This window comes from Solanum dulcamara, chromosome 5, assembly GCF_947179165.1.
Source record: "Solanum dulcamara chromosome 5, daSolDulc1.2, whole genome shotgun sequence".
Lineage (NCBI taxonomy): Eukaryota > Viridiplantae > Streptophyta > Magnoliopsida > Solanales > Solanaceae > Solanum > Solanum dulcamara.
In genome coordinates this window covers 73,555,358-73,578,909 of record NC_077241.1, presented here as the reverse complement: position 1 = coordinate 73,578,909, position 23,552 = coordinate 73,555,358, and the positions used below count along the sequence as shown (strand labels likewise).

General features: G+C 34.5%; 2 protein-coding genes across 9 annotated transcripts; one reads left to right on the top strand and one right to left on the bottom strand.

Annotated features, from left to right (window-relative positions):
• Nucleotides 1-1,965: 1,965 nt before the first annotated feature.
• LOC129889737 (SUPPRESSOR OF ABI3-5) lies at nucleotides 1,966-14,363 on the bottom strand. 6 transcript variants are annotated; one of them, XM_055965155.1, is made up of 17 exons: nucleotides 14,163-14,360; nucleotides 12,431-12,565; nucleotides 12,192-12,232; nucleotides 11,747-11,956; nucleotides 11,215-11,635; nucleotides 11,061-11,132; nucleotides 10,852-10,944; nucleotides 10,692-10,771; nucleotides 9,646-9,799; nucleotides 9,127-9,211; nucleotides 8,448-8,539; nucleotides 8,297-8,365; nucleotides 6,132-6,302; nucleotides 5,174-5,357; nucleotides 3,537-4,484; nucleotides 3,047-3,228; nucleotides 1,966-2,382 (listed from the first exon to the last, which is right to left on the bottom strand). In XM_055965155.1, the coding sequence occupies exons 2-17, from the start codon at nucleotides 12,476-12,478 to the stop codon at nucleotides 2,203-2,205; spliced, it is 3,030 nt and encodes a 1,009-aa protein (XP_055821130.1). In that variant the 5' UTR covers nucleotides 12,479-12,565; nucleotides 14,163-14,360; the 3' UTR covers nucleotides 1,966-2,202. The 6 variants fall into 6 exon arrangements, with proteins under 6 accessions (XP_055821130.1, XP_055821125.1, XP_055821126.1 ...); XM_055965150.1 differs by having other exon boundaries at nucleotides 11,215-11,956; nucleotides 14,163-14,361; XM_055965151.1 differs by having other exon boundaries at nucleotides 9,646-9,796; nucleotides 11,215-11,956; nucleotides 14,163-14,361.
• A 2,837-nt stretch (nucleotides 14,364-17,200) lies between these two features.
• LOC129889736 (UMP-CMP kinase 3-like) lies at nucleotides 17,201-22,025 on the top strand. 3 transcript variants are annotated; one of them, XM_055965146.1, is made up of 8 exons: nucleotides 17,201-17,320; nucleotides 17,901-17,959; nucleotides 18,946-19,000; nucleotides 20,378-20,495; nucleotides 20,727-20,883; nucleotides 20,984-21,064; nucleotides 21,273-21,380; nucleotides 21,692-22,025. In XM_055965146.1, the coding sequence occupies exons 2-8, from the start codon at nucleotides 17,945-17,947 to the stop codon at nucleotides 21,806-21,808; spliced, it is 651 nt and encodes a 216-aa protein (XP_055821121.1). In that variant the 5' UTR covers nucleotides 17,201-17,320; nucleotides 17,901-17,944; the 3' UTR covers nucleotides 21,809-22,025. The 3 variants fall into 3 exon arrangements, with proteins under 3 accessions (XP_055821121.1, XP_055821123.1, XP_055821124.1); XM_055965148.1 differs by having other exon boundaries at nucleotides 17,205-17,315; XM_055965149.1 differs by lacking the exon at nucleotides 17,201-17,320 and adding an exon at nucleotides 17,469-17,618.
• The last annotated feature ends 1,527 nt before the right edge of the window (nucleotides 22,026-23,552 follow it).

The window sequence follows — 23,552 nt, the reverse complement described above, 5'->3', positions numbered from 1 at the left end:
ATTTAGTTGTTTTTTCCGTAATAATTTTTGGGATACACATTTTTTAGAATGCGGTTGTTGGGTCAGTGGTGATTTTTTAATTTACTCTCTGTTCTGATCATAATCATTTAAAAGTTTAGACCTTCATCACTTCTTGGATTTACTGAATTTCAAAATTTAGGATGATAATAAAGAATTATCACCACTACTGCTTCAGTTACGTAGTATATGTTTTGATTGTCTTGTAGTCCATTTTGTGAGATATGATTTATCTTCAATGTATTCACTTAATGAATTTACAATCCATAGACAATGACAATAAGAGTGCTTATTTTCCCTTTATGTTTACTTGATAAGTTTGCTTTGTAACTTTGATGTACTTATTCAGATTTCATAAAAAGCGTTTGTAAGAAAAGTTGAGAACTTCCATTGGCCAACTTCTTGAACAATATCATAAAAGAAGTTTGTCATTCTTGAGAAATATCTGAAGGTGCATGTTTTTCATTTTCTTTTGTTGGTGTTTATTTCATGTATTTATGCATTAAATTTTTGTTCGTTTTACATTAGATTTTGACAGAATATGAGTACAAGAATGAAAGAGGCTATCTTTCCTTTGACATGTGTAAGACATAATATAAATTTAAAACATTGTCCGGACATATTAAAGTTGTTGAGGGGTATACAATTACTTAATTTTGTGATAAATGATTGATCTATTTCTAAATAAAAAAATCCAAAACAAATTGGAGAAAGTGCTCGGTTGTTAGAGAAGAATGGAGAAAGTATAGTGATAGATATTATAGTCGTTGTAAAACTCAAGTTGATACTGCAGCTGATTCTCAAACGAAGGAAAAATTAATTAAATTGGCTGAAATGGCTAGAAAGGTATGTTGAATTTCTTTCAACTCATATTTCTGTTCAAGATTGAATAGTGAGAAGTTTGTGTTTTACCTTGAAATATTAAAAGTCTTTATCTTTAGATATCTGAGTGTTTTTGCTTTGGAGAGGCTTTAACTTTAGATATCTTTTCAAATTGTTTCTAATCGGGTATGAGTAATTACAGATTGACGATGAAATGGAAAGATATACTGAGCTTCTAAAAAAAGACTTGAGAAAACCTGAGGGATTTGAATGAAATTGTTTTAAGAGACACAAGAACTTCAATGAAGACTCTTTCGGTATCTGACTTTTCTTTTAGAAATTTACGACAACTTAAAGAGTCAAGACGATAAATTGTCTTTATTGTTCTTTTAGTGTTGGTGATTTAGTTGTGGGTTGTTGTTTACAATCGAAGGGAACAAAAAATGTTCTGCAACACATTGCTTTCACCTCTCTAGCAATACAAAATTTCTTTTCTTTTTCCATATTTTTAGAGAACGTAATATGATTGCAGACTTAATGGCTAATTTCGGAGGAAAGAAAGTCTCAAGTTAACTTTGATGATGAAAAATCCCTTTTTGTCTCTTTGAAGACTATTCTTAATTTGGATAGACAAAGTATCCCAAACTCCAGAACAACACCAAGGAAGAACTATTTCATGATTAATTCTTTACTTCATGAATCTAAGCTTTTATTGTATAGTCTTCCATTATAGTCAAATTGTAATGGAGATTTCTTCCCAATGTAAGCAGATTCTTTTTGTGCAAAACATCTTTAGAAAGAATCAAAGAATCCTATAATCTAACAATTGCATGGCAGTCAAGGAGTATATCTTCCTTTTTGTACCTCATTTTTTTGATAATCAATAGGTTGGAGTTCGGCCTTGACCCCAACCACAATGGTGGTCTTTGATGGAAAAGATCATTACTTTATGCTTGACTATTTGTAAGTTTAATGAGGTCATTTATGACCGTTCGCGCGGGTCTATTACCTAGTAAAATGTAATACTCAATGTTCTACTTTAACCGAACTGATATGTTTTATCTAACAACAGCCAGGCAATCGAAGCAGGATTACTTATGAAATATCGATATTCAACAAACCAGATGAGCAAACCATTTTTACATTGCAAAACAGGTACATGACTCCAATATTCATCAGATACAGAACGAGTGCAGAAAACCAGTGTCTCATCCATCACATTTTTTGAATCTAACAGCGGAATGAAAAACTAATAACGAAATTACGAAATCAACATAATACCTAACTAGCCTAAATGGAAACATTTCTAACAGCCATCTCCAGTCCCAATCCTGGAATGGTGGTTATACATTTCTTCTCCATTTATGACATCTCTCTGAACCTAGCAATAGCCTTTTTTTGTATGAGAGTCTTGTAACTGTCACCGGACTGTGCTTCAAGGGTTGGGTCCACCTTCTTGGACTGACTTCCCAGTCCGGCTCTATGTCCAGTGCTTTGAGCTTGGACTGGCTCTACCATACCACTTCCATCCTTCCCCAATCCCTGAATTCATAACAATAAAAGACACCAAAAAAAATTCCCGAAATACAATCAGGCTTCGCGATACGAGAAAGAATATCAATTTGCCACTTTACAGCCTGGAATCACGAACTTATACAAGGACAAACAAAATGCAGTGTCCCCACATCTTTTTGAGAAATAAACATCACCAAACATGATTAACAATTCAGGAGGATCAGACTGATGCAATAGATATAAGCTTTTTTTAAAATCAGTAAAACCAATATAAGCTTATTAGTTAGGATATATATAGGGCACAAGGGAAGAAGTAGATCTATATAGGTGCTACAAATTTGTAGGGCTACGTTTTAGATATGTTTTTTTTTTTTGGAGAATTAGCTACGTTTTAGACATGTTAGAATGTTTTCTAGGAGTATCTTGGTCTTGTAAGAGATATATAGGTTCGTAGAGAACTTCCAGTTTTTTTTGTTGTATTTGGAAATTTTATTTTATATTATATTGGAGTGAGATGATCTTAGATGGAGCAACATGACATTGAAATCCATAAAGCCAAGCAGAATAAACTTGCTTGGGATTGAGCCGTAGTTATTGTTGTTGTGATTAATCAAAGCTTATTGACAACATTGTCTTGTGATAATAATATAGAAATGAAGTCTGAAGAGAGTTTTAGGGTAAGAAATGATACCAAGCCCTCCTGCCATCCCATGTTGCGAAGCATTCGATTGCCCACATTACTCTCATCTATAGCCCTGTCAGCAGTGATAACCTCAAAGCTCTGACTATTTGCTTCTGCACTACGTCCACCTCCAACACCAGGGGGGAAAGGAGTTGGATCAAAAACACCTCTTCTGAATGTTGAGTCCCGATCTTGAAGCCCAAGCAATAATAGAAAACAAATTTTCTCACAAGTTAATACAAATCCAAACAAATCTAGCAACCACCATTGGAATCTTCATTTTTTGAAAGTTTTCCAACTAAGCAAGGTCTGGGTCTACGGAAAAGTTTTCGACTACGGAAGAATTGCATCCTATAATATCAACGAAGATGCACGCTTACGAAACCCATAATGCATTTGAAACAAGGAGAAGAAAGGAAGAGGGAAGAGAGAAGAGAGACAAAGCTGAGAAGACTTCAAAACAAGTGGTTTTAGCCCAAAATGTTCTATAAAATCTTACTTGAATCTCCATGTTCTGATGCATCATCTCCAAACGCTGAAGATGAACCATATAAGCTCCTCCGCTCAGCAGCACGATCTCGGTATGCAGTTGTAGCTTGAGACTGTTCCTTAATAGATGGAGGAGGCTGTGATGGCAGCTCTGAGAACCTTCTTTTACTACCAGCTGGTACTGGGGGTGTATAAGAACCCAATGCCGATGCATCTGTCCTAAAGGGTGCCGCAGAGGCATCTGCATTTGTTAATGAAGATGGACCTGAGGTTGGTGGCATGGTGTGTGACGTGGATGCACTTCCAGATGATCCTGTATATAGAGTATCCGATTTCACCACTCCTAAACCAGAACCTCTTATGACACCCTTCAGAGTGCCCCCAGAGCTGTTAGTCAGAGACCTAGGCCTATCCTGAGTCTCGGAACTCACAGATTGAAAAGTTGAGCTTCCTACAAGTCCTGAACTGGCTGTAGGATTTTCTCTAGCTGTCAAGGGCTCAGCTTTTAACTTAGTCTTTGCAGCTGGTCCTACCGTGTTAGATCTGTCTTCAGCCACTGTCTGGCCGTCTTCAAGCGCTACACGGGGGGCTTGACCTTCATGACTTCTTTGCTTCCACATTGACAATACATTACTCATTTTCCTCTTATTCGCAAGGATGCTGCTTTTTGACGCAAGTTTTATCTCTTTCGCCTTCTCCTTCTCTTTCTTTTCAGCAGCTATTGCTGCAGAGGCAGCAGCCTGGATAGCATCCGGCAGTGAGGCAGCCTTCTCACCAGCTATTGTAGAAGCTGGTGCAGATATAATGACTTTCTTAGTGTTTGAACCATCAGATGACTTGGCAGTTTCAGTTTGACCTGCTGCTGGTTTGTTTTCATTCTGATTTGTGCAAGGTACATATTGCTGAGTCTTCTGATCATATGTATACCAGATTCCATTGTTACCGTCATAATACAACCCTGCATAAGAACAGTAATTGCAATAGTGTCATCTTTTACCAACAACTGTAACTACGTACTAGGTTTATCAAGACCTTTCATACACAATCCAGCTCCCAAGACTTATTCAAACTAGAGAATAGCGAGAATCAATGAAAGATTTAGCAGAAATAGAAAGATAGCTCCGAGTATAATTATTGTAATAGCAGCAATACATCACATAAAAATCAGCTCAACAAGACTGCCCAATGAAACACAAACCTTTGGAAAGAATCAAACCTACCACACCCTTAGAAGACTAGGTGTTTCAACAATATTCGGGTGAAGTTGAAAAAAAACGAGAGTATTCTGAGTTGAAGTTAAAAAAGAGTATCCGAAAGTTGAAATTGTGCGAGGACATGAATTTTACTAGAAAAATTGGTTAAAGTTAGGTGAGTAAAAACCAATATTTCATTTGAACCAACTTTTTACATTCTCAGGAGTTGACTTGATGGGCATCTAGATCTGCAATTTATCTGCTAAATGGACCTGTGAAATATCACTTAAGACTGCGATACAAACCCATGGCACCCAAAAGGCACAAAAGTGAGCAGACAAAGTGTCTACCATTCATGTTAGTTAAATATCATAAGCTAATGAAGTGTGCTTAACCAGACTCGGTCTATATACAATACAAGTGGACGGTGCTTTAGCATAAAATGAAAATAAACCTGTATTTCCATCATAATAGAAACCAGAAGTGGCGTCATAATAATAGCCAGAGGCTTCATCCCAGACAAATCCAGATTGTGGAGCAGAATTTTGATCAGCAACTTCTCCACTGTGTTCTTGCCCACCAGTGGACCGTTTATCATCAGGATTATACTCTTTTGGTGCCCATCCAACAGCATCATACTAAAAGTATGGAGGAAGAATAATTAGACATATGTGTCAATTGACCTTCATGTATCGGACAATTCTAAATTGCTAAACATGCATCAATTAAAGCATCAACATTTTACAGTCCTATACTGAAAGATGAGCAGCTGTCTACATCCAACCGATTTAAACGCAAGTTGCAAACTACACAACGCCTAGAACACTCAAAGCTCTTTCTTTGCAGCAACAGTCTCCCTGTCTCAACCCCACCTTGCTGCTGAAGAGAACAAACTAAAAACAGAAACCGTTGTATTTATGGATAAAACAAGAGTAGGGCAGCTTTTACTTCCATACATTCCAAACAATATCCCCCCCACACACACACACACACAAAGGAGGAAGCACAACCCAGTGTCAGCTTAATGAAGTGAAATTAATTAAAAGCACAGTAAATTTACTGATATGGAGAAAGTATTAAAAAAAATGAATACAATACATTTGAGAAATGGATGAAGGATGTTTATAAATTTGGGAAATGGTGGGATATCTTAATTTATTTGAAAGATACACTCTAATCAATCGCACTAGATGTGATTTAATCAGCTTGAGCTACGAAGCAGGTATGAATGGAATGCCTTTACCCATTCAAACTAAAATTAATTGATCAAGATTATCTCAATCTAACCAATATAAAAAAAAATTAAAAAAAAATTATCTCCATCCTACAAAGGTATCTGTGGGAACCTGCTCTCAGGATTATTACAAAGAACAAATGAACAAAGCTATAGCCAAGTTAAAGGGGAAGAAAACCTGTTGAGAAAAAGTTGCTGCTTCAATAGCAGCAGCAGCAAGGCTGCTAGCCTGAGAAGCACTAGATCCTGGTCCTAGGATACTTTTTGCATACGCAACTCTAAGAATTTGCCCGTTCTTCTCTAAAGTTATCCCATTTGTTGCTTCAAGAGCTTTAGTAGCATCCTCCACCTGAAATACATGAAAATATCACAATTAAGATAAACATTATTTCACCCCAAGAAAGGAGTAAAGCTGCTAGTACCCACTTCATCAAATTTGCTCATTAACAAATAAAGACAAATATGTTAATACAGCAAGCCTCTAAGCAATGCAGAAAATAGCAAAACATTATACATGACAATCACAAAATACAACATGATGAGAAACATGAACCCACCTAGTTGTTCCCTTTTGTGAATGATATCCTTAATCATAAAAAATACGGAAAAAAAATTGGGAAAATACGCAATTACTGCATAAACTAGTCCTGAGAAACCACTGGCACACCTAAACTTTGTTCCTCTTGCTCCCCTTGTTCAAAGTGATACTACAACCACCCCAAAGCTTCCACCTACTGTTAGATGTGTGAAGAGCATCTAAGACAGGATGAATGAATTTAGGCATCGAAGTTTGACACTCTCTTTCGATGGTGCTATCACTTCGGAGCGATAGCCAGAACTAATGACTCTTTTTTGGCCAATGCGTACTTTTCTTTTTCCTTACATGCAGGTGGCAACATTAAGTGCTTTAATATCATTTTCCTGTTCTTTCTTCTACACCCAATCACACTATTATCTCAAACTAATGGCCTGTTTAGCATATCCATCAATTAGCTCCTGTTTTTTCCACAAAGATACCAGTCCAACCAACCGCCAATTCATCCTTGCTTCACTTCATAAATTGTACTCGGACATTTCGACAGTAACATAAAAGGTCCATTAGCATCTTAGGAACACTTCATGGACACTGAAAAAGGGGACAAAATAGAAGGAGGAGTGGATGCTTCTCTCCTTTCTTGCTGTCTTTTGCTTACCCTTCATTACTAAAGCTCATGACAGAGTTTCCCCATGGTCTTGTTTTATGCTTTGCACTGTTATTTTCTCACCAGGAGCATGCACTTTTGTCCACCGTGATACTTAATTATAAAACACTACAGATGGGAGTTTATGTGATTCATCAGAATCAGATTATTCGCAATTTCCTACAGCATTAAATGTGCTGTCAATCTTGCATATGAAAGATTATCACCAACAGAGGAGTGGCAGATATCGACTGAGAGCTGGTGGCATGACTGGAATTTCCACCAGTTTTGTGTTTGCTATTTTTTAGCATTTCAGAACTTTTTTTGTGGTCATCACACACCCAGCTTCCTTTTAAAATAAACTTCATTTTCCTACCACATTTAGAAAAAAGAAATACCCCTTTGGTTGACACCACCTTAGCCTTACTAAGGGAGGAAGACAGGGGGGAGGTTAGTGGAATAGATCATCTTTAAGAAGAAAAAAAAGAGTAGGGATCATTTTACTCAGCGTATATCAATGGAGGATATGGCGCACATACGGAAGCTCTTAAAGGAGGAAAGATCACAACAGTGAAAAGGTAACGGAATAAGAAGGAAGTAACGGCATTGGTGGATGGGTTTGTGTTTGTTTAGATGGAGAACAGACAGAACAGGGGAAAAGGGATGCTTGGATGAGTGTTTAGGATTTGTATAAATGAAGAGATGACATAGAGACATGAAAGGAGAGAGAAGGCAGCGCAAGGAGGGGTTAAAAGAAAAAAGAGAAAAGTTTAAAAAAAAAAAAAAAAGATACAAGTGACATGTGTTTGTGCATGTATGTGCACAAAGCCCTGCCCAGACTGAATCTAGTTGTCATTTTGTTGGGGCCTTAGTATCATTTCAAACAAGAATGGGGGTTAAGGGGGACAACAATAAAGTTAAGGTGTGCAAGTGATCTTCTGGGACAAGTAACAAGTTTAGGCAGTAATCTATGTCTTCTCCCAAAAAATATTCACATTCATCTTCATAATCACCAACATGATCTACAAAAAAGTATTTTATACGAACTTCTCAAAATAGATAATCATATAAACTTTCCTCCAGCAACCAAAAAGAAGAATACCTACTCCGAGTGATGTAGTGTGCCATAAATAAATATTTAATTGCTTCAATCTACACGCACCGTATAGAAGTGCACAAAAGCAAATCCCCTCGAGACATGAGTGAACTTGTCTCTGACAAGACGAAGATCCTGCACATATTAGAGTTGTTAGACAGCTCAGTAGGAGCCAGGAAACACATTGAACAGCAAAGATGGCCAAAAAACAAATCACCTTAATAGGAGCATGTTTGGAAAATTCATAACGAAGCATTTCCTCGTCTGCATTTTCGTCTAATCCACGGACAACCAAGACATGAGTGGGACCTGATAATGTATCAAATTAAGATCACTCCAAATATGCTAATTAAGTTCCCCATTTGGGGAATTGGGACTCCTTGATCTGAATTAAGAGGGGAAAGCAACTCCAGATTTATTTTTTCATCCTAGTTTGGCAAGAGCCTTATCATTTTTTTTTGGGATCAAGCTTATCCTGCAATGGCCATAAGTTGGATTTGGTCCAAAGAATAAGGCCTAAATGTTTGGAGTGCTGAAACCATATTTTTGGTTCTCCTTACCCAAAAGTAATGGTTACCTTTACACCTATTTCTCTTCCCAATACTCTCTTTCGTCCTTTTTTTTAAAATGGAATGAAAATATGGAGGAAAGAGAAATGGGAAGAAAAACAGGTATAAAGGTTGTAATAATATAAAATCCAAATAACTAATAACATGCCAAACCAAGATTAGTTGAAATCCTTGTAACTTTTACATTTTAAGAAACAAGGACCAAAAATCAGATTAGATTATGCTGGATATAAATTACTTTTAAACCGAGACAGATCCAATCTATTCCATACTTGGATGTTCCAAATAGACCCTAGATAAAAGCTGAACATAGCATATATAAGTTACCTGCTTCGCCTCTCCTCCCCAGAGAGCTAGAGTTGGATGATGCCATGTCTGCTGGAGGAGCATCATCTGTCCGTGGCTCATTACACTGTTTCAAAGAGGACAAAACAGATCTCTCATGGCTATCACAAGATCAAATTTGAACATAATTACAGCATTCTTAACTCTCTCTATCTCTCTCAGGGGCTGTGATGATGCAACAATTTTTGCCAACGAACAAGTGTAAATCTTGTTTCTTAAAAACAATAGCTATAATTGACCACACACAGTGAAAAAATAAAAAAGTTACCATCATTTAGAGACAGGAAAAATAATAAAGATGACAAGTTACCAACTTATTCTTTTTACTCTTTGAGAGAGTCCTTTGAGTCTGAGTGCTGAGTGTGTGTGTCTTGGATAATTGTGACTTCGACCAAAGTCAAAGCAAGTTACAAAACTAATTCTTTAATGAAGGACTTTTATCTATATAGATTATCAAATAACAAGGTACATTACTATAAATATAGGGTAACAAATAAGAACCTGAAAGCAAGATGTCCGCCGTGCAAAATTCACACATCCACAGATGGTACACATCCAATCAGATGGAACAGTGATGCTCCGGTGGTGACCATGGTTAGATCTTGAAGCACTGTCTAGACCACCAGGCCCACCGGGCCCTCCAGTTGGCTTGCTACTGTCAAACAACAAAGAAAGTTCAGTTAGTTAAAACTTTGGAGTGCTATTAAAACATATTGCGCAGAAATGCCAAAAGTAATATCTAAAACTGGTGCAATACATGGTACCTCTACTACTAAGAAAATGAAAATTGTAGCGTCTAAAATTGCAGAAAATATAAGACCAAAATAACAGAGGAGGTTAAGTTATAGAAATATTAATTACTGTTCTGATTGATCAGGGAATAAGTATAAAAGAAAATTAAGGAGAAGTTGAACTGAATTGCAGCTTGTCTAAAATTGCAGAAAATAAAAGATGAAAATAACAGAGGAAGTTAAGTTGCGAACATTGCAGCTCTAAAATTGCAGAAAATAAAAGATAAAAATATCAGAGGAAGTTAAGTTATAGAAATATTAATTAGTAATTACTGCTCTGAATGATCAGGGAATAAGTATAAAAGAAAATTCAGGAGAAGTTGAACTGGGCCTAGTGGATATATCTTCCTCTTTTTTACTTTCTCTTTCATTTCACAAAGGAAAAGAACATTTTCTGTTCTCTCTTACTCCCTTTCCTTCCCTAGTCTCCAGACAGAGTCAAAATTCTATGAAAAAGAGCAAAATGTATGCCTATGATATACCATGAAAGGAAGTGCCAGAGATGCAGTAAGAAAGAACAAAAGAAAAAATAGCACTAGTAGTCTAAAGGTAAATTATAGTCATCCTGTCACAAAGAAATGATGGTTCAAGAAAGCATGAATAACTTGATTCAAAATTTACCCTAATGTGCAAGAGAAAGTAAACAATTGGTGCATTACACCCTTGGCATCACTAGACAATCTCACAAAACATGAACAGGCAATGATAATGATGATAACTAATTAGTGCCCTCGAATGCAACAAAATTGTATTTACCTGTACTCAAAAAAAAGCTTCCTACCATCCACAACTAGACCCTCATCCCCAAGTTTGTCCATCATTGCTTGGGCCGCACCCTATTTCACAGGGCCAAGCACAATTATGTGCTATAATAAAATGGAAAATGTGACATTTGCATATAATTAATTTTTCATACCACAGAAGGGAAGTCAATAAAAGCAAATCCACGAGAAATGCCAGAATTTCGTTCTTTGATCACACGAACATGGCGTAGGGGACCCCACTCGGCCTAAAGAAAAAAACATAGCAAGGGAGAAATTTGATGAGCACAAATACAGCTAAACTGGGTGGGCGACAAGTAGCACATGGGGAGTTGAGCCAGCATGAGGGAGTAATAGAGATTACAAGGATCTGATACAAATCTTCTTCAGTAGTTTTCTGTGAAAGGCCTTTGACAACAACAGTCGCTGAAGGAGCCTACATTAAAATAACAGAAGCCATGAACCCCTCCAAACATAAAAGCAAATGGGAAGTGCAACATAAGAAACAGGAAACATACCACAGAATAATTGTCATGGTATCTTTTATCATCACGATCTCTTCGTCTCTCACTTCTATCGTATCGGCCATCATCATAACTGTCCTCTCTGTGACTACGACTATGACTTCGACTTCGAGGAGACCTTGACTTCAGGCGATCATCATGACCTCGAGAACGTGAACGCGAACGATCATGCCTTCTATATGGACTCGGATCCCTCTCACGACTTGATTCTTTGTCACGTTCACGCTCGCGGGATTCACGTCGTCTCCAATTACCATCTCTCCTACTGCCTCGTTCATAGTCTGAGTCATAACTATATCTACTGTACTCATAGTCTCTTTCACGGCTATCCTCTCTGTTGGGGTGTGCCATACGATGTTTGTAGTCATAATCATCATACGGGTCATCATGCTCCCGTCCCCCATACCTAGCAGGCCTGTCAAATCCAGTATCAGGGTAGTTGTCAAAACTGTGATAACCATCTCTGAATGTGTTAATCTCATGATACTTATCAGCTTCACGAATTTCGTGATATGAATCAACGTACGGCTTCTCATGCCTCCTAGAATCCCTCTCCACAGGGTAAATTTCTTCAAAACTTCTTCTCGTTGTCTGAGGCCAGTGTCCAACTGCTGCTGGTGGATGAGGGTAGTGCTCTCCTTCCAGTATATCACGGTGATAGGCACCCCGTGAGTAAACACCATCCCTTGAAAATCTATCGTCTAGAAACCTCCTATCATCATAAGTACCACCAGCCCTGACAGAAAACCATGAGGCAAAGGCAAATAGGAAAAAAAGGCAAAGAAATAATGAAAGAAATGAAGTTTCAAGTACCAACATAATAGGCTGAGTACATTAAAATATTTAGAATATACTGTCAAATGTTTTCATGCTATCAAGGTGAAAATTAAAATATTATTTAAAATCTCAGGGAAATAAATTTACCAATAAGCAATTGGATTACCCTTTTGGTAAAAAATGATAACACTCACCGGAAATCTGGCTCGTGAACTCCTCTATAACCCTCCAAAGCCTGTGGATTCAAGAGAATAAGTTGTGTCAGCAAGTTAAAATCATGGATGGAAGTTTAGGCAAACCCATTCCACATCCTCACTCTCCCATGGCTTTCATTCATTGTTCTTTAAGAGATGCCGGAAAAGTTTTGGACAATCACATGATCTAGTTTCTTGTATATCATCCATTATGTGATTAAGAAAGGAACCACAATTACGCTGTTATTTTCCCATCCTTGATGGGGGCCATATCGACCAGGATCCATTTCTTGCAAGAGCCACTGGTGTTATTCCTGCAGAACTCTTGATGTTCTTTTTTGAGGTATCAGCTGCACGATGACTGTAAGGCTTTCCTGTAATGCATGCACAAACAGATAGTCAAGCCATCATGAACCAGGAAAAAATCGTCATGATTTGGCCTCCCCTTTACTGGAATCCTCAAAATCAAAATCTTCCCAGAACAACTCTTGAAACATTGTAATGTACAACTAAGATCTTCATGTAGGAATCATCAGATATAATGTTACTGAATATCATCTGAACCTGAAGAGATTACTAATCTCTAGGAGAAAGATATAGGTTCTTGGTTGTTCAAAATTAGAAAGTCACATGATAATCACACTACAAAGGGCACCGCCACAACAAAAAAATACTGCTGCAGCAGAAGAACAAAGAAAGTAATGTCCATCTGTGAAAAGTGGATGTTGATGTGCATTTATAAGGGTCAAACCACGATACACCAGTCAATTAGAAAAATCTACAAAATATATCATATTCCAGAATACAGATACTGAGGAGCTCCAACTATCAATTATAAGCTCAGCGGTTAATGTAGAAATTGATATGTAGAGAACCCAAAGTGGTAACTTTTTCTTCAAAGCATACTTAGTCTAATATAAGAAAAGGAAATGCATATGCACCAGCATGCTGGAAGGACAAGGAATGATCTCATGCTTCGTCTTGTCTAAAAGTCCTCATGAAAACAGATGGACACATGTATATATGTCAGCATCTCCATATATACCCCATCTGACCAAATAGCCTAGAAGGTAGAGTCAAGGCAGTGATCCATGGAGGTAGTTGTTCATATTGATAAATAAAAAGAGTTCTATTAGTGTAAAAGAACATTAAAATTGTCGATTGCACTTCACTATTCTACATGGCTTTCTTAGCAACTTCCATGCTATTTCAGCATTCAATCTAGATGATAAAACAGGTACAAACTCACATCTATGCTTGGGTTATGCTAAGAAGGACACAAGAGTTAAGAAGTAAAATGGGCAGACGGGGTGAGGTCCAAAAGAGACAAACAAACTTAGCGGCACAAACTAGGGATTATGGAATATGGACCATTACTCTATACAAACATTTCAATCTCCCACATCAGATAACTACAAATTAACATTAACTGCAACAACACAGACGAAAATTGAATCAAATCAAAAGAAAAATTACATCAACACTATGTAATGGTAACGTATGATAAAAAATGTGAACATATACTTGAATAGTGATCTTTGTAAACAAAAAGATTGGTTTTTTTCTTTTCCTTTGTTCTTTTCAATCCAAAATTTGATTATCCCAATTCAAAAGCGGGTACTAAAACCTATAAAAATAGTTGTCATTAACTTTGAAGTTTGAAAATAACACTAATTTTTTTCACTTCGTTCCTTAAGATGAATATATCCACAAACTGATTACCAATAGTCACTCAAAACAACCGGCGAAATTAAAACATTAAACTACAAATTAACTTCTAAAATCACCCAAAAAGCAATAAATTTGGATATAAAGCATAAATTTTACAATGATAAATCAAAAAACAAAAATATCGAAAGACAATTGACAACAGTACCATTGAGATATTTTAAGGAGAGGGATTAGGGTTTTGGGGAAAGATAGAGAGGTGAGAGTCAATATAGAGGGGGCGGAAGATCGAGGAGATCTTACAATTCAGTTTTTTAAAAAAAGATCGCCGATAGGTCGCCGGTGATTGAGATAAATATGGAGCAAAGCCTTCGCCGCCGTTGAAAAAAGCTGTTCGGTCAAGTGTGAAACTCGAATGAATAACAAAACTCTGCTTTAACGTGAAATTGGGTCCGCAATTGCGGCGGGCGTATGGATTTGGATTCCTGAGTTGAAATCCACAAGGCCCAACATTTAAGTCCACAAAAATGTTCTTTTTCTTTGGCAACTTTATAAAGCAAGTTAATATAGATGTAAATTACTTAAGGGAAAACTTACATAAAAATATATTATATTAAGAAAATATTTATCATTTATAACAATAATATTTTTTTTATTGGACACTTCTAATACATTTATGAAATAGTTTTAATAAATATTATCAAAAATAATTTATAAAATACATATTATTAAGTTTTATTTATTGATAATACATTTATCACACACTTTAATACACTTATAGTACATTGTGTCAATTTCTTACCAAACAAACATAATATATTTTAAAACACTTATAATACATTTATATTGCATGCATAATTTATTTTTAATATATAACAGATTTATCATAATATTGCTATGTATTGCTATAGATGATAATAAATAAAAGTATCGTTAAAATCAGTAATTATTTATTGAAAAGTGTTCATCCAAGTAATTTTTCCATTACTTAATGTATCGATAATTTCAATAATTACGTATTTTGTTGAGTTGACTTTAGATATATTGTATTGCCTGTAGATATGTTATATCCCGCCTTTTTCTTCTTTCGCTCATATCTTTTTCTCCCTCGCCACTCTACTTTATTATATTTATATTCGTAATGTATTTTTATTTCACAATTTCATGTATATGTGTGTTTAGTATCAAATATGTATTGATGTATGCAATGTAGTAAGTGTCAATTTCATATATCCAACATTAAATGCATGGATAAATTCAGTGTATATGTGCATATTTATAGATTGGTTCTTAAATGGCACTAATATATCTAGGGTATTTGTGATATATCTAGTAATTTGTGCATAAATACATCTATGTGGTGTCAAATTTGTGGTATATCTTGTGTACTTTGTGCATATATACATACTTAGAAACAAATAAAGAAGAAGTTATAGTTATCCACATATATGTATTTGTGTGTAGATATATTGACTGGTATAATTATACCTTAACTAGTGGCCATTCAATAATTATTCAGTATCAATTATGCAACAAAAAGAGCCAGAGAGAGAAAAGGATGATAAAGCGAGAGAAAGAGGGTGAGGTAAATAGGGAGAAAGCGAGGCAGAGAGAGCAAGCGAGAGAAAAATAAAGAGTTTGTGTAATCATTTTAAAGTATAGTAAAATTTAATAGATATGGTATAAATATTTTGCCAAAAAAAAGAAGATATAGTATGAATATTTGTCTAGTTAGGTAGTTTTTTCTTTTTCTTTTTTTTTGGGGGGGGGGGGGGGGTTGGGTCATTCACTTTTTCTCCCATATTTTGTGTTGGTCTATATTTTTTGCTCCTCAATGTCACGCCCTTAGTCCTCTACTAAGCACATGCGCAATACTTGACAACTTGCTCAAATTCTTGCATCACTTGCTCAACATCTTGTTATGTCAAGTCAACCTAACACCCTATGAATCGCTAAGAGAAAACACAAGAGGATTGATAGGAAATATTGTATTATAGGGAACTTTCGTTTTTGCTTGATGGTTTTACGAAGACATAATATATAAATATGCCCTTTAACTTGACCTCATTTCACATTCTATGTCATCCAACTTTGGATGTGCACAAGTAGACACTTAAACTTGTATAAAATTGAACAAGTAGACACACGTATCCTACGTGGCACAATACACGTTGGACACCACATAAGACATAAAATTGTAATGTATGATGTCATGTAGGACGAATGTGTCTATTTGTTCAAGTTTTGGATAGTTAAAGTGTCTACTTGTCTACTAATAAAATTAGAGGTGATAATTGTCAACTAAAGCCGAGTTAAAGATCATATTTATATATTATGGTTTTAACGAATGGATGCCCCCTTTATTTATACTACTTATTTAGGGGCTAATATGTAAATAATAATTGTTAAATAAATCTCTACATATTTACAAATAAATTTCTTCTATAAAATACTCTACAATTCTATAATATTCCAAGGACTTTTCATGTAAATTCATGAAATTCTAAAGTATTCCAAGGGAATTTTCTACACATCTCTAAAATCTTTATTCCTATGTAAGACTTTCACATAGGCAACTTTGTGCCATGTGGCATGATGACGTGGCATGTCGTCACAGCAAAGAGAGAAATTATTATGAGGTATAAGTTTTTATTTCTACATCATAATATCTCATAAGTTATATCTTACGTAAGTTTGATTTTGAATGATAAAAATTTAAAAATGTATCTATTTTAAGAAGTACAATTAAAGACTAAACAATTTTAAAAGCAAATTGTGCAATTAAATAACCTTTGTTTTCTCACTTAAATGAAAGATATATACACCGTTATTTAAAAAAAATATTCATATTTAAGATTTGTGAGTTATTTCATAAAAGGAGAAATTTTATCCTGTGTGCAATCAAAGAATAGCAACACCGAATTTCACTTGTCATAAAAAAAAACTATAAAAACAGAATTCACACCAAAAGTTGGAATTCAATTTCGATAGGATCACTAAAAGACTTGTCTTGTTTTAAGTCTAGGACGAATCACTAGTATTTAGTACACTTTTTTATGAATCACCATAAATTCTGATGGATAAATTTGTTATAAGACTTGATGAATCATAAGCACTCTAGTAAAAAACATATTCAAATTTTGAAATAAATTATTCAAAAATGCTAACAGATCACTGTGAGTGTTCAAAATTCATGATCTTAAAACATGCTATAAAATCATAATACTCTTTGAAACCAGTAATCATAATATAATAATTTAAATCAAATTATTTTCAAATTTAAAAAGGAATCATCTTTCTTAGAATAAACTTAAATAAATAGTCACAGCTATTAACACTAGAACTTTCCATTCCCCACCCAAAACCAACTCATTTTTCTTCTTCCTTTTTCTGGATAACCAAAACAAAAGTTCCTTTTTTCACGGGAATTAAAAAGAAATTTGCAGTATTGTCCAAGTAAGGTACTTTCTTCTCTCACTCAAAAATTCTTGTTTTTCTTTTCATTCTTTTATACAAAGTTGTGAACTTTGAGTTGATTATCATTTATAGACTCAACAAATAGTTGGAATTTTAATGGGATTTGGAGAAAGGGGATGAATTGTTCTTGGAAAATAAATAGTTTTATTATGCTGTTTGTCTAGTCTTAGATAGATTATTGAACAATTGATATGATTTGTATGATGTCTTTAGCTTGTGGAATTGTTGGTGAATTTGAATAGAGATGGAACTAGAATTTTGAGTTTATGGATTCGGGATGAGGTATTTGTAGTTTTCAACAACATTTATTATTGAGAATAAAATGGGAAAAAATAATTAGTTCTGTCTTGAACTTTGAGACAAGGGAACTACAGATTAAGTGGATTTTTTTTGACACAAATATAAGGTCCGGGATAAAGTTAATGGATTATAGTACTGTTATAGTGTCACTGAACTAATAAGTAGCACGGTAGCTCCGCCCCTGAATTTGAAAGTTTTCAGTATGATAAAGTTTACCAGCAAGTTTTCAATTTCATTGTTGTTTTTCTTTTTGTGGAACCGCAGGAACATTGACTAACTAAACATATTCTTTGTGTGGGCAATCCAAGATGGATTTACACAAGGTGAGGAAGTTTCTTTGGTATTTTCCTAATTATCATTGGAATTTCTGATTTTGACTTGGTTATAGTTACTCGTCTCGTCTTAATATTATTTCTTCAAGTCTTTCTTCATTGTCCTTCAAGTAATTGGTTAATATCCTGGTGAAGGTTGGGATCATGAAGTGTTTGTTATATGTTTGGTATAACATCGATTAATGAATACTCTTTGGTTTTGGATTAGAGATTTGAAAGAAATGTGTTGAAATGATCCCAGTATTGAAGTCACGAAACATTTGAAGCTTGTGATAAAATATACAATTAGTACTTGTAATCTTACAAACAAAAGTTAGTAATTGATATATTGAAGGCTCTTTGAATCGGTGATGCATACTATTGGGATCAGCCACTCATAGTTGTGTCAGGCTAGGTTGTCTATTTTACACCCCTTGTGTTTGGCCCTTCCTTACCATGTGTGAATGCGGGATGCTTCGTGAACTGGGTCACCCTTTTTGTAGCTATTCGTCTCATCTAATTTTACTTTTACCAGTCTTTCTTAATTGGTAACATGCTTGTGAAGGTTTGCTTTTCCTTTGGGATCATGAAGTGTGTATTATCCTAATTGATATTGTATAACACGGATTTATGAATTCTCATTGTTTTCCGATTAGAGATTTTAAAAAAAGAAGAAGCTGATTTTGTAAATAAAGAGAATGTTTCATAAACTAGAATTGAATTGTTTCACTACTAAAGTCAACGACATTTGATGCTTGTGACCAAATATAGTATTCGTACTTGTAATCTTGCAAACAAAAGTTAATTCATAGACAGACTGGTAGTAATAGTCCTGGCTTTGTATAACACAGACATATCATTCTATCGTTGTTGTGATATTATTTTATGAGTTTTGCCAATTAAGCTAACATTGTCTCATGCTGGTAGTTTTCCTCCTTTTTGAATTAAACCATTTAATACTGTTCCTTGATCATCTGATTGGTATCTTGTTTTTGCAGGAAGGTGATAGAGGCTCAGCAAAGCAAAAGAAGGTCAAAATTGTTTTTGTTATAGGTTAGGACTTCCGTAATTCCTTTACTTGCACCGCCTGTTGTAATTACATCTACTGCATTTTGTATCTCTTTAGATGAAATTAAAGCTGTATCGTGTGTTCTTGTTTTATCATGAAAAATGCATCTTTTGCTAAGTTTTACCTGCCGTTAGTACATGAATATCTTAATTGGTGATGGTGGAAGGTGGTAAAAGTTGGAATTGACATACTTTTTCTGTGGCTTCCATGCCCCACATATCCAACCACCAGCATATAAGGAAGGAAAAGAGCAACATTTTGCTGTCTTCTTTCTTTTCATTTTTGTTATAGCTTCATCTAATAGGTGTTAAAATGAAAGCTGAATTTAAAAGTTGAGTGTGTGTAACTTTTGATAATAGGCTTTCTGTAAACACCATTGACTTTATGATCAGTATAGTCATCTAGATTTCCACATCCAGTTTTGTTCAAAATGAAAGAAGAAACATTGCTCATTGATGGTTGTCAAATTATCTTAGTTTAGATTGTGAGGGTAGAATTGACATTCGTAAATAATGGAGGTTTATTCTAGTCATTAGTTATAGTTATATCAAAGTTAAATATAAGGCAACTTTGTGTTATTTCAAACGTCGGGGGTAGTATACTGAACTTGAGAGTTACGGTTACGGATATGCAATCTGCTATAAAAACTCATAATGAATAACAGAGGCAGGACTAATGTGGTTTTGCATCTGAGAATTTTAGTTGTATGCATGATAGACATGTTGAAGTGCGTTAAAGGTTTATTCAAGCAATTGGTCAGCAATAGGAGATGTCAATGATGAAGAGTGGTTGATCAAGACAGTGGCTTTTAATAGTGTATTGGTTGAACAAAATAGAACTAAGTTCTTGAAGAACTTCCTAATAGATGCAAGTCTTGTTCCAAACCTTCTTTTGAACTAGCTTCAGTATGCTTTACACCTGTTCATGATCAAGCTTGTAAGTCGTTAATACAATGCTAGCTAATACGTACATCCTCGAGCACAGAGATTACTTAATAAGATCGCAAGGGACATTGACAGTGGCTTTTAATAGTGTATTGGTTGAACAAACTAGAACTAAGTTCTTGAAGAATTTCCTAATAGATGCAAGTTTTGTTCCAAACCTTCTTTTGAACTTGCTTCAGTATGCTTTACACCTTTTCATGATCAACCTTGTAATTCGTTAATACAATGCTAGCTAATACGTACATCCTCGAGCACAAAGAGTACTTAATAAGATCGCAAGGGACATTGTCACATAAGTGTTCTAAATTCTTTTTCTTATGGCTAGTATGTGATATTGCAATTTCTCTTTGTCTCTCTTTTTTTTAAAAATAACTTCCGTCGTTCCTTATTCTCACATAGTGATTATTTATATTTCAGGTGGTCCTGGAAGTGGTAAAGGAACGCAATGCAAAAAAATAGCACAACAATTTGGATACACTCATCTTAGTGTTGGCGAGCTTCTACGTCAAGAAATCAGTTCTGGTTCTGAAACTGGGTAATGTTATTCAACAACCGCTTTTATTTTTTGATAAATCCGTAGTTGTTGCCCTAATATGTAAACTGATATGCTACTAGAGTATATACAATGCAACTAGTTTCATCTAAGAGATCCTCCATGGTCTTACTTGGAATGAGATCATAATATCCACTTTGTAGGCTTACAGTTCTGTTAAGAATTTTGTATGTCACAACGCTGTCTTTATTTCTTTTGTTCGGTTTATTTCAGCTCTATGATTCAGAAAATTATGAAGGAGGGGAAGCTTGTTCCGACAGACGTAACCGTGAGGCTTCTTCAACAACCCATGCAGGGAATCAATAATGACAAATTCCTTATCGACGGCTTCCCCCGGAATGAAGAGAATGTTAGAGTATTTGAGAGTCTTGTAAGTTAGTTTATTATTCAATTTTTTCTAATGTAAGTTAGTAGCACGCTGCTTTTGCTTATATAATTTGAAATAACTGCCTTTTGGGATTTCTTTGTAGACAAAAATAGAGCCTGAGTTTGTCCTTTATCTAGATTGTCCACAAGACGAAATGGAGAGGCGATTGCTCTCAAGAAATGAGGTATATTTAGGCTATGTTGCTCGGACTTTCCAAAATGTTGCTGCTGCACCCTGTTGGATCCTCTCAAAATGCACTACTTTTTGGAGGATCCAACACGCATCTTATTAAATTTTTAAAGAGTCGAGCAATATAATTTTTAGGTACATCGTTCAATCGCATAGCACTTGTATGAAGGATTTTTTTGAGTTAATTCAGAGTAATTATGCAGGGAAGAGATGACGATAATATCGAGACAATAAGGAAGCGATTTAAAGTTTTTATGGAGTCAACTCTCCCTGCAATTGAATATTATGAATCAAAGGGGAAAATTAGGAAGGTAAATCATAAATTTATAATCTTCTTCTTTTGTTGAGTAGGGTGGTGAACGTAGTATAGAATGCTTAGATATTGACTATGTGTAAGATGGAATGATTTTAGTCAGAGGTGGGTGCAACATTGCACCACCGAATTTATTTGAACCCAATACTTTTAACTTGATGTGGAGCATAAAAAATATATGTAAGAATCTACTAAAATTGTAACACATAGTATGTCTAAACTTAGAATTGAACTCGTGGAGTTTAAATCCAGGATATATCCACCCGTAATTTTAGTTGTAACCACTGCTTTGTGTCTGAAAATTATCAGGTTGATGCTGGAAAATCTATTGATGAGATTTTTGAGTCCATCAAAGTCATTTTCTCACAAGGAAAAGATAATAAGGTGCCACCAAGCAGATACAAGTGCAAATGCTTGATACTTTGAATGGATGAGCCTCAAAGCTTGATAATGTACATAAATATTTTTACTGTGAGATTTAACTTAAAGATCCTATCTGTGTGCTTTAACTTATTGCAATTGGTCATGTCCCTTATCTCCACTTATTTTTCGATGACTAGCTATAGTTATTTTTTGGGGGTTTTGATTGTGTAAAAAAAATTATACGTAAGTATATATAAGCTAAATTCTGTATTGTGTAATATCTATCGTTTTGTCTCAACCAAACTTGGGGGACATGTATTTTCTCCTCTGAATGGTTTTTAATTTTGAGGTACAAGACACAGCAAATGTGAGTTCATATTAAATAGTAGTACTCTTTTCTTTACAATTCTCGCTAAATTCAATACCAATTGGAGTTTGTTAACAAAAATGAAAAAAATAATACTTTGGTAAATTTAATAGCAACAACATATTTTGTGAAGTTTCATAAGTGAGTTTTGAAGAGGATATTGTATGCAAATTTTATTATTATTTTGTGGAGGTAAAGAAGATGTTTTCGAAAACACTCTGCTTAAGAACAGCAAATTCAAGTACAAAGAAGAAGAAAACAACGTGGAAAACATAACAACTAACAAGGAAAACTTACAACAAAGCCTACAAGAAAAGGAACAAGAACAACAAAATAGTGCGATAATTGAAACACATTGAACAACAAATGATGATAAAAATCAAAAGCAAGAACTATAATCATACAATTAGTATAATGACAAACACCAACAAACCTAAACCCTCATAAAACAAAAATAACCCTCCACTACCTACTAACCTTCTACTACCATAGTACGTGACTTTCATACCCTCCTATTTAGTGTCATGTGTTCGATAGGCTGAAGATACATCATGTTTTGCTTAATAACCTCTCTCCATTACTTCTTTATTCTACCTCTGTCTCTAAATAATAGTAAGGGAAAAGGTCTTGATATACCCCTAAACTTTATTATTTAGAACTGATATACCCTCCGTTATGAAAGTGGCTCATATATACCCCTATCATTACACAAATGGGTCACATATAACCCACCGTTATAAAAGTGGTTCACATATATCCCTCACCATTATAAAATGGATCATATATACCCTTTTCATCTAAAGGAAGCGAAAAAATTATTTTTTTGATTTTTAGTTTTAAAAAAAATTCATGAATGAGGTATATATATTTTTTTGAGAAAGAAAAAAAATATCCATACATGAATTTTTATATAGAAAAGTTTAGAGCTATATTTAATCTTTTTTACACATGAATAATTTTTATCTTCTTTGATTATTATTATTTGAGTTTCTAATTTTTTTTTTCTTTTTATTCTTGAGTGTAAAAATAAGGGGGGGAAAATGAAGTGTGAATGGAAAAAAGAGAAAAAAGTAAGAAAAAATTTAAAACTATTTTTGGTGGCTATATTGTAATTTAAAACTAATTCATTTTACTGCTATATTGTAATTTAATTTTTTTATCTATAAAAAAATTGGGGCATGTATAATAAATTTCACAAGAAAAATAGTGAGAAAAATAAATTTGATCATCAAAATAATAAATTCAAATTAGTCATTGAATCAAAAAAATAAATTATGTGTGAGAAGAATCAAATATACCCTTATATGTATTATTTTTTAATTAAAAACTTTTAAAAAATAAATTTAAAATTAATTATTTCACTTTCATTAGATAAAAAAAATATACGTAAGTCATTTATATAACAATAGGGATATAACAATCGGTATATCAATTCTAAAT

Excerpts from the sequence above, each read along its gene's own strand:
- LOC129889737 (XM_055965150.1), bottom strand. The coding sequence starts at position 12,478 with ATGGATCCTGGTCGATATGGCCCCCATCAAGGATGGGAAAATAACAGC. Across the intron at positions 11,957-12,191 it reads GTTCACGAGCCAGATTTCCG|GGCTGGTGGTACTTATGATG; the intron begins GTGAGTGTTATC and ends GTTTTCTGTCAG. Across the intron at positions 5,358-6,131 it reads CAGCAACTTTTTCTCAACAG|TATGATGCTGTTGGATGGGC; the intron begins GTTTTCTTCCCC and ends CCATACTTTTAG.
- LOC129889736 (XM_055965146.1), top strand. Across the intron at positions 19,001-20,377 it reads CAAAATTGTTTTTGTTATAG|GTGGTCCTGGAAGTGGTAAA; the intron begins GTTAGGACTTCC and ends TTTATATTTCAG. Across the intron at positions 21,065-21,272 it reads GATTGCTCTCAAGAAATGAG|GGAAGAGATGACGATAATAT; the intron begins GTATATTTAGGC and ends GTAATTATGCAG.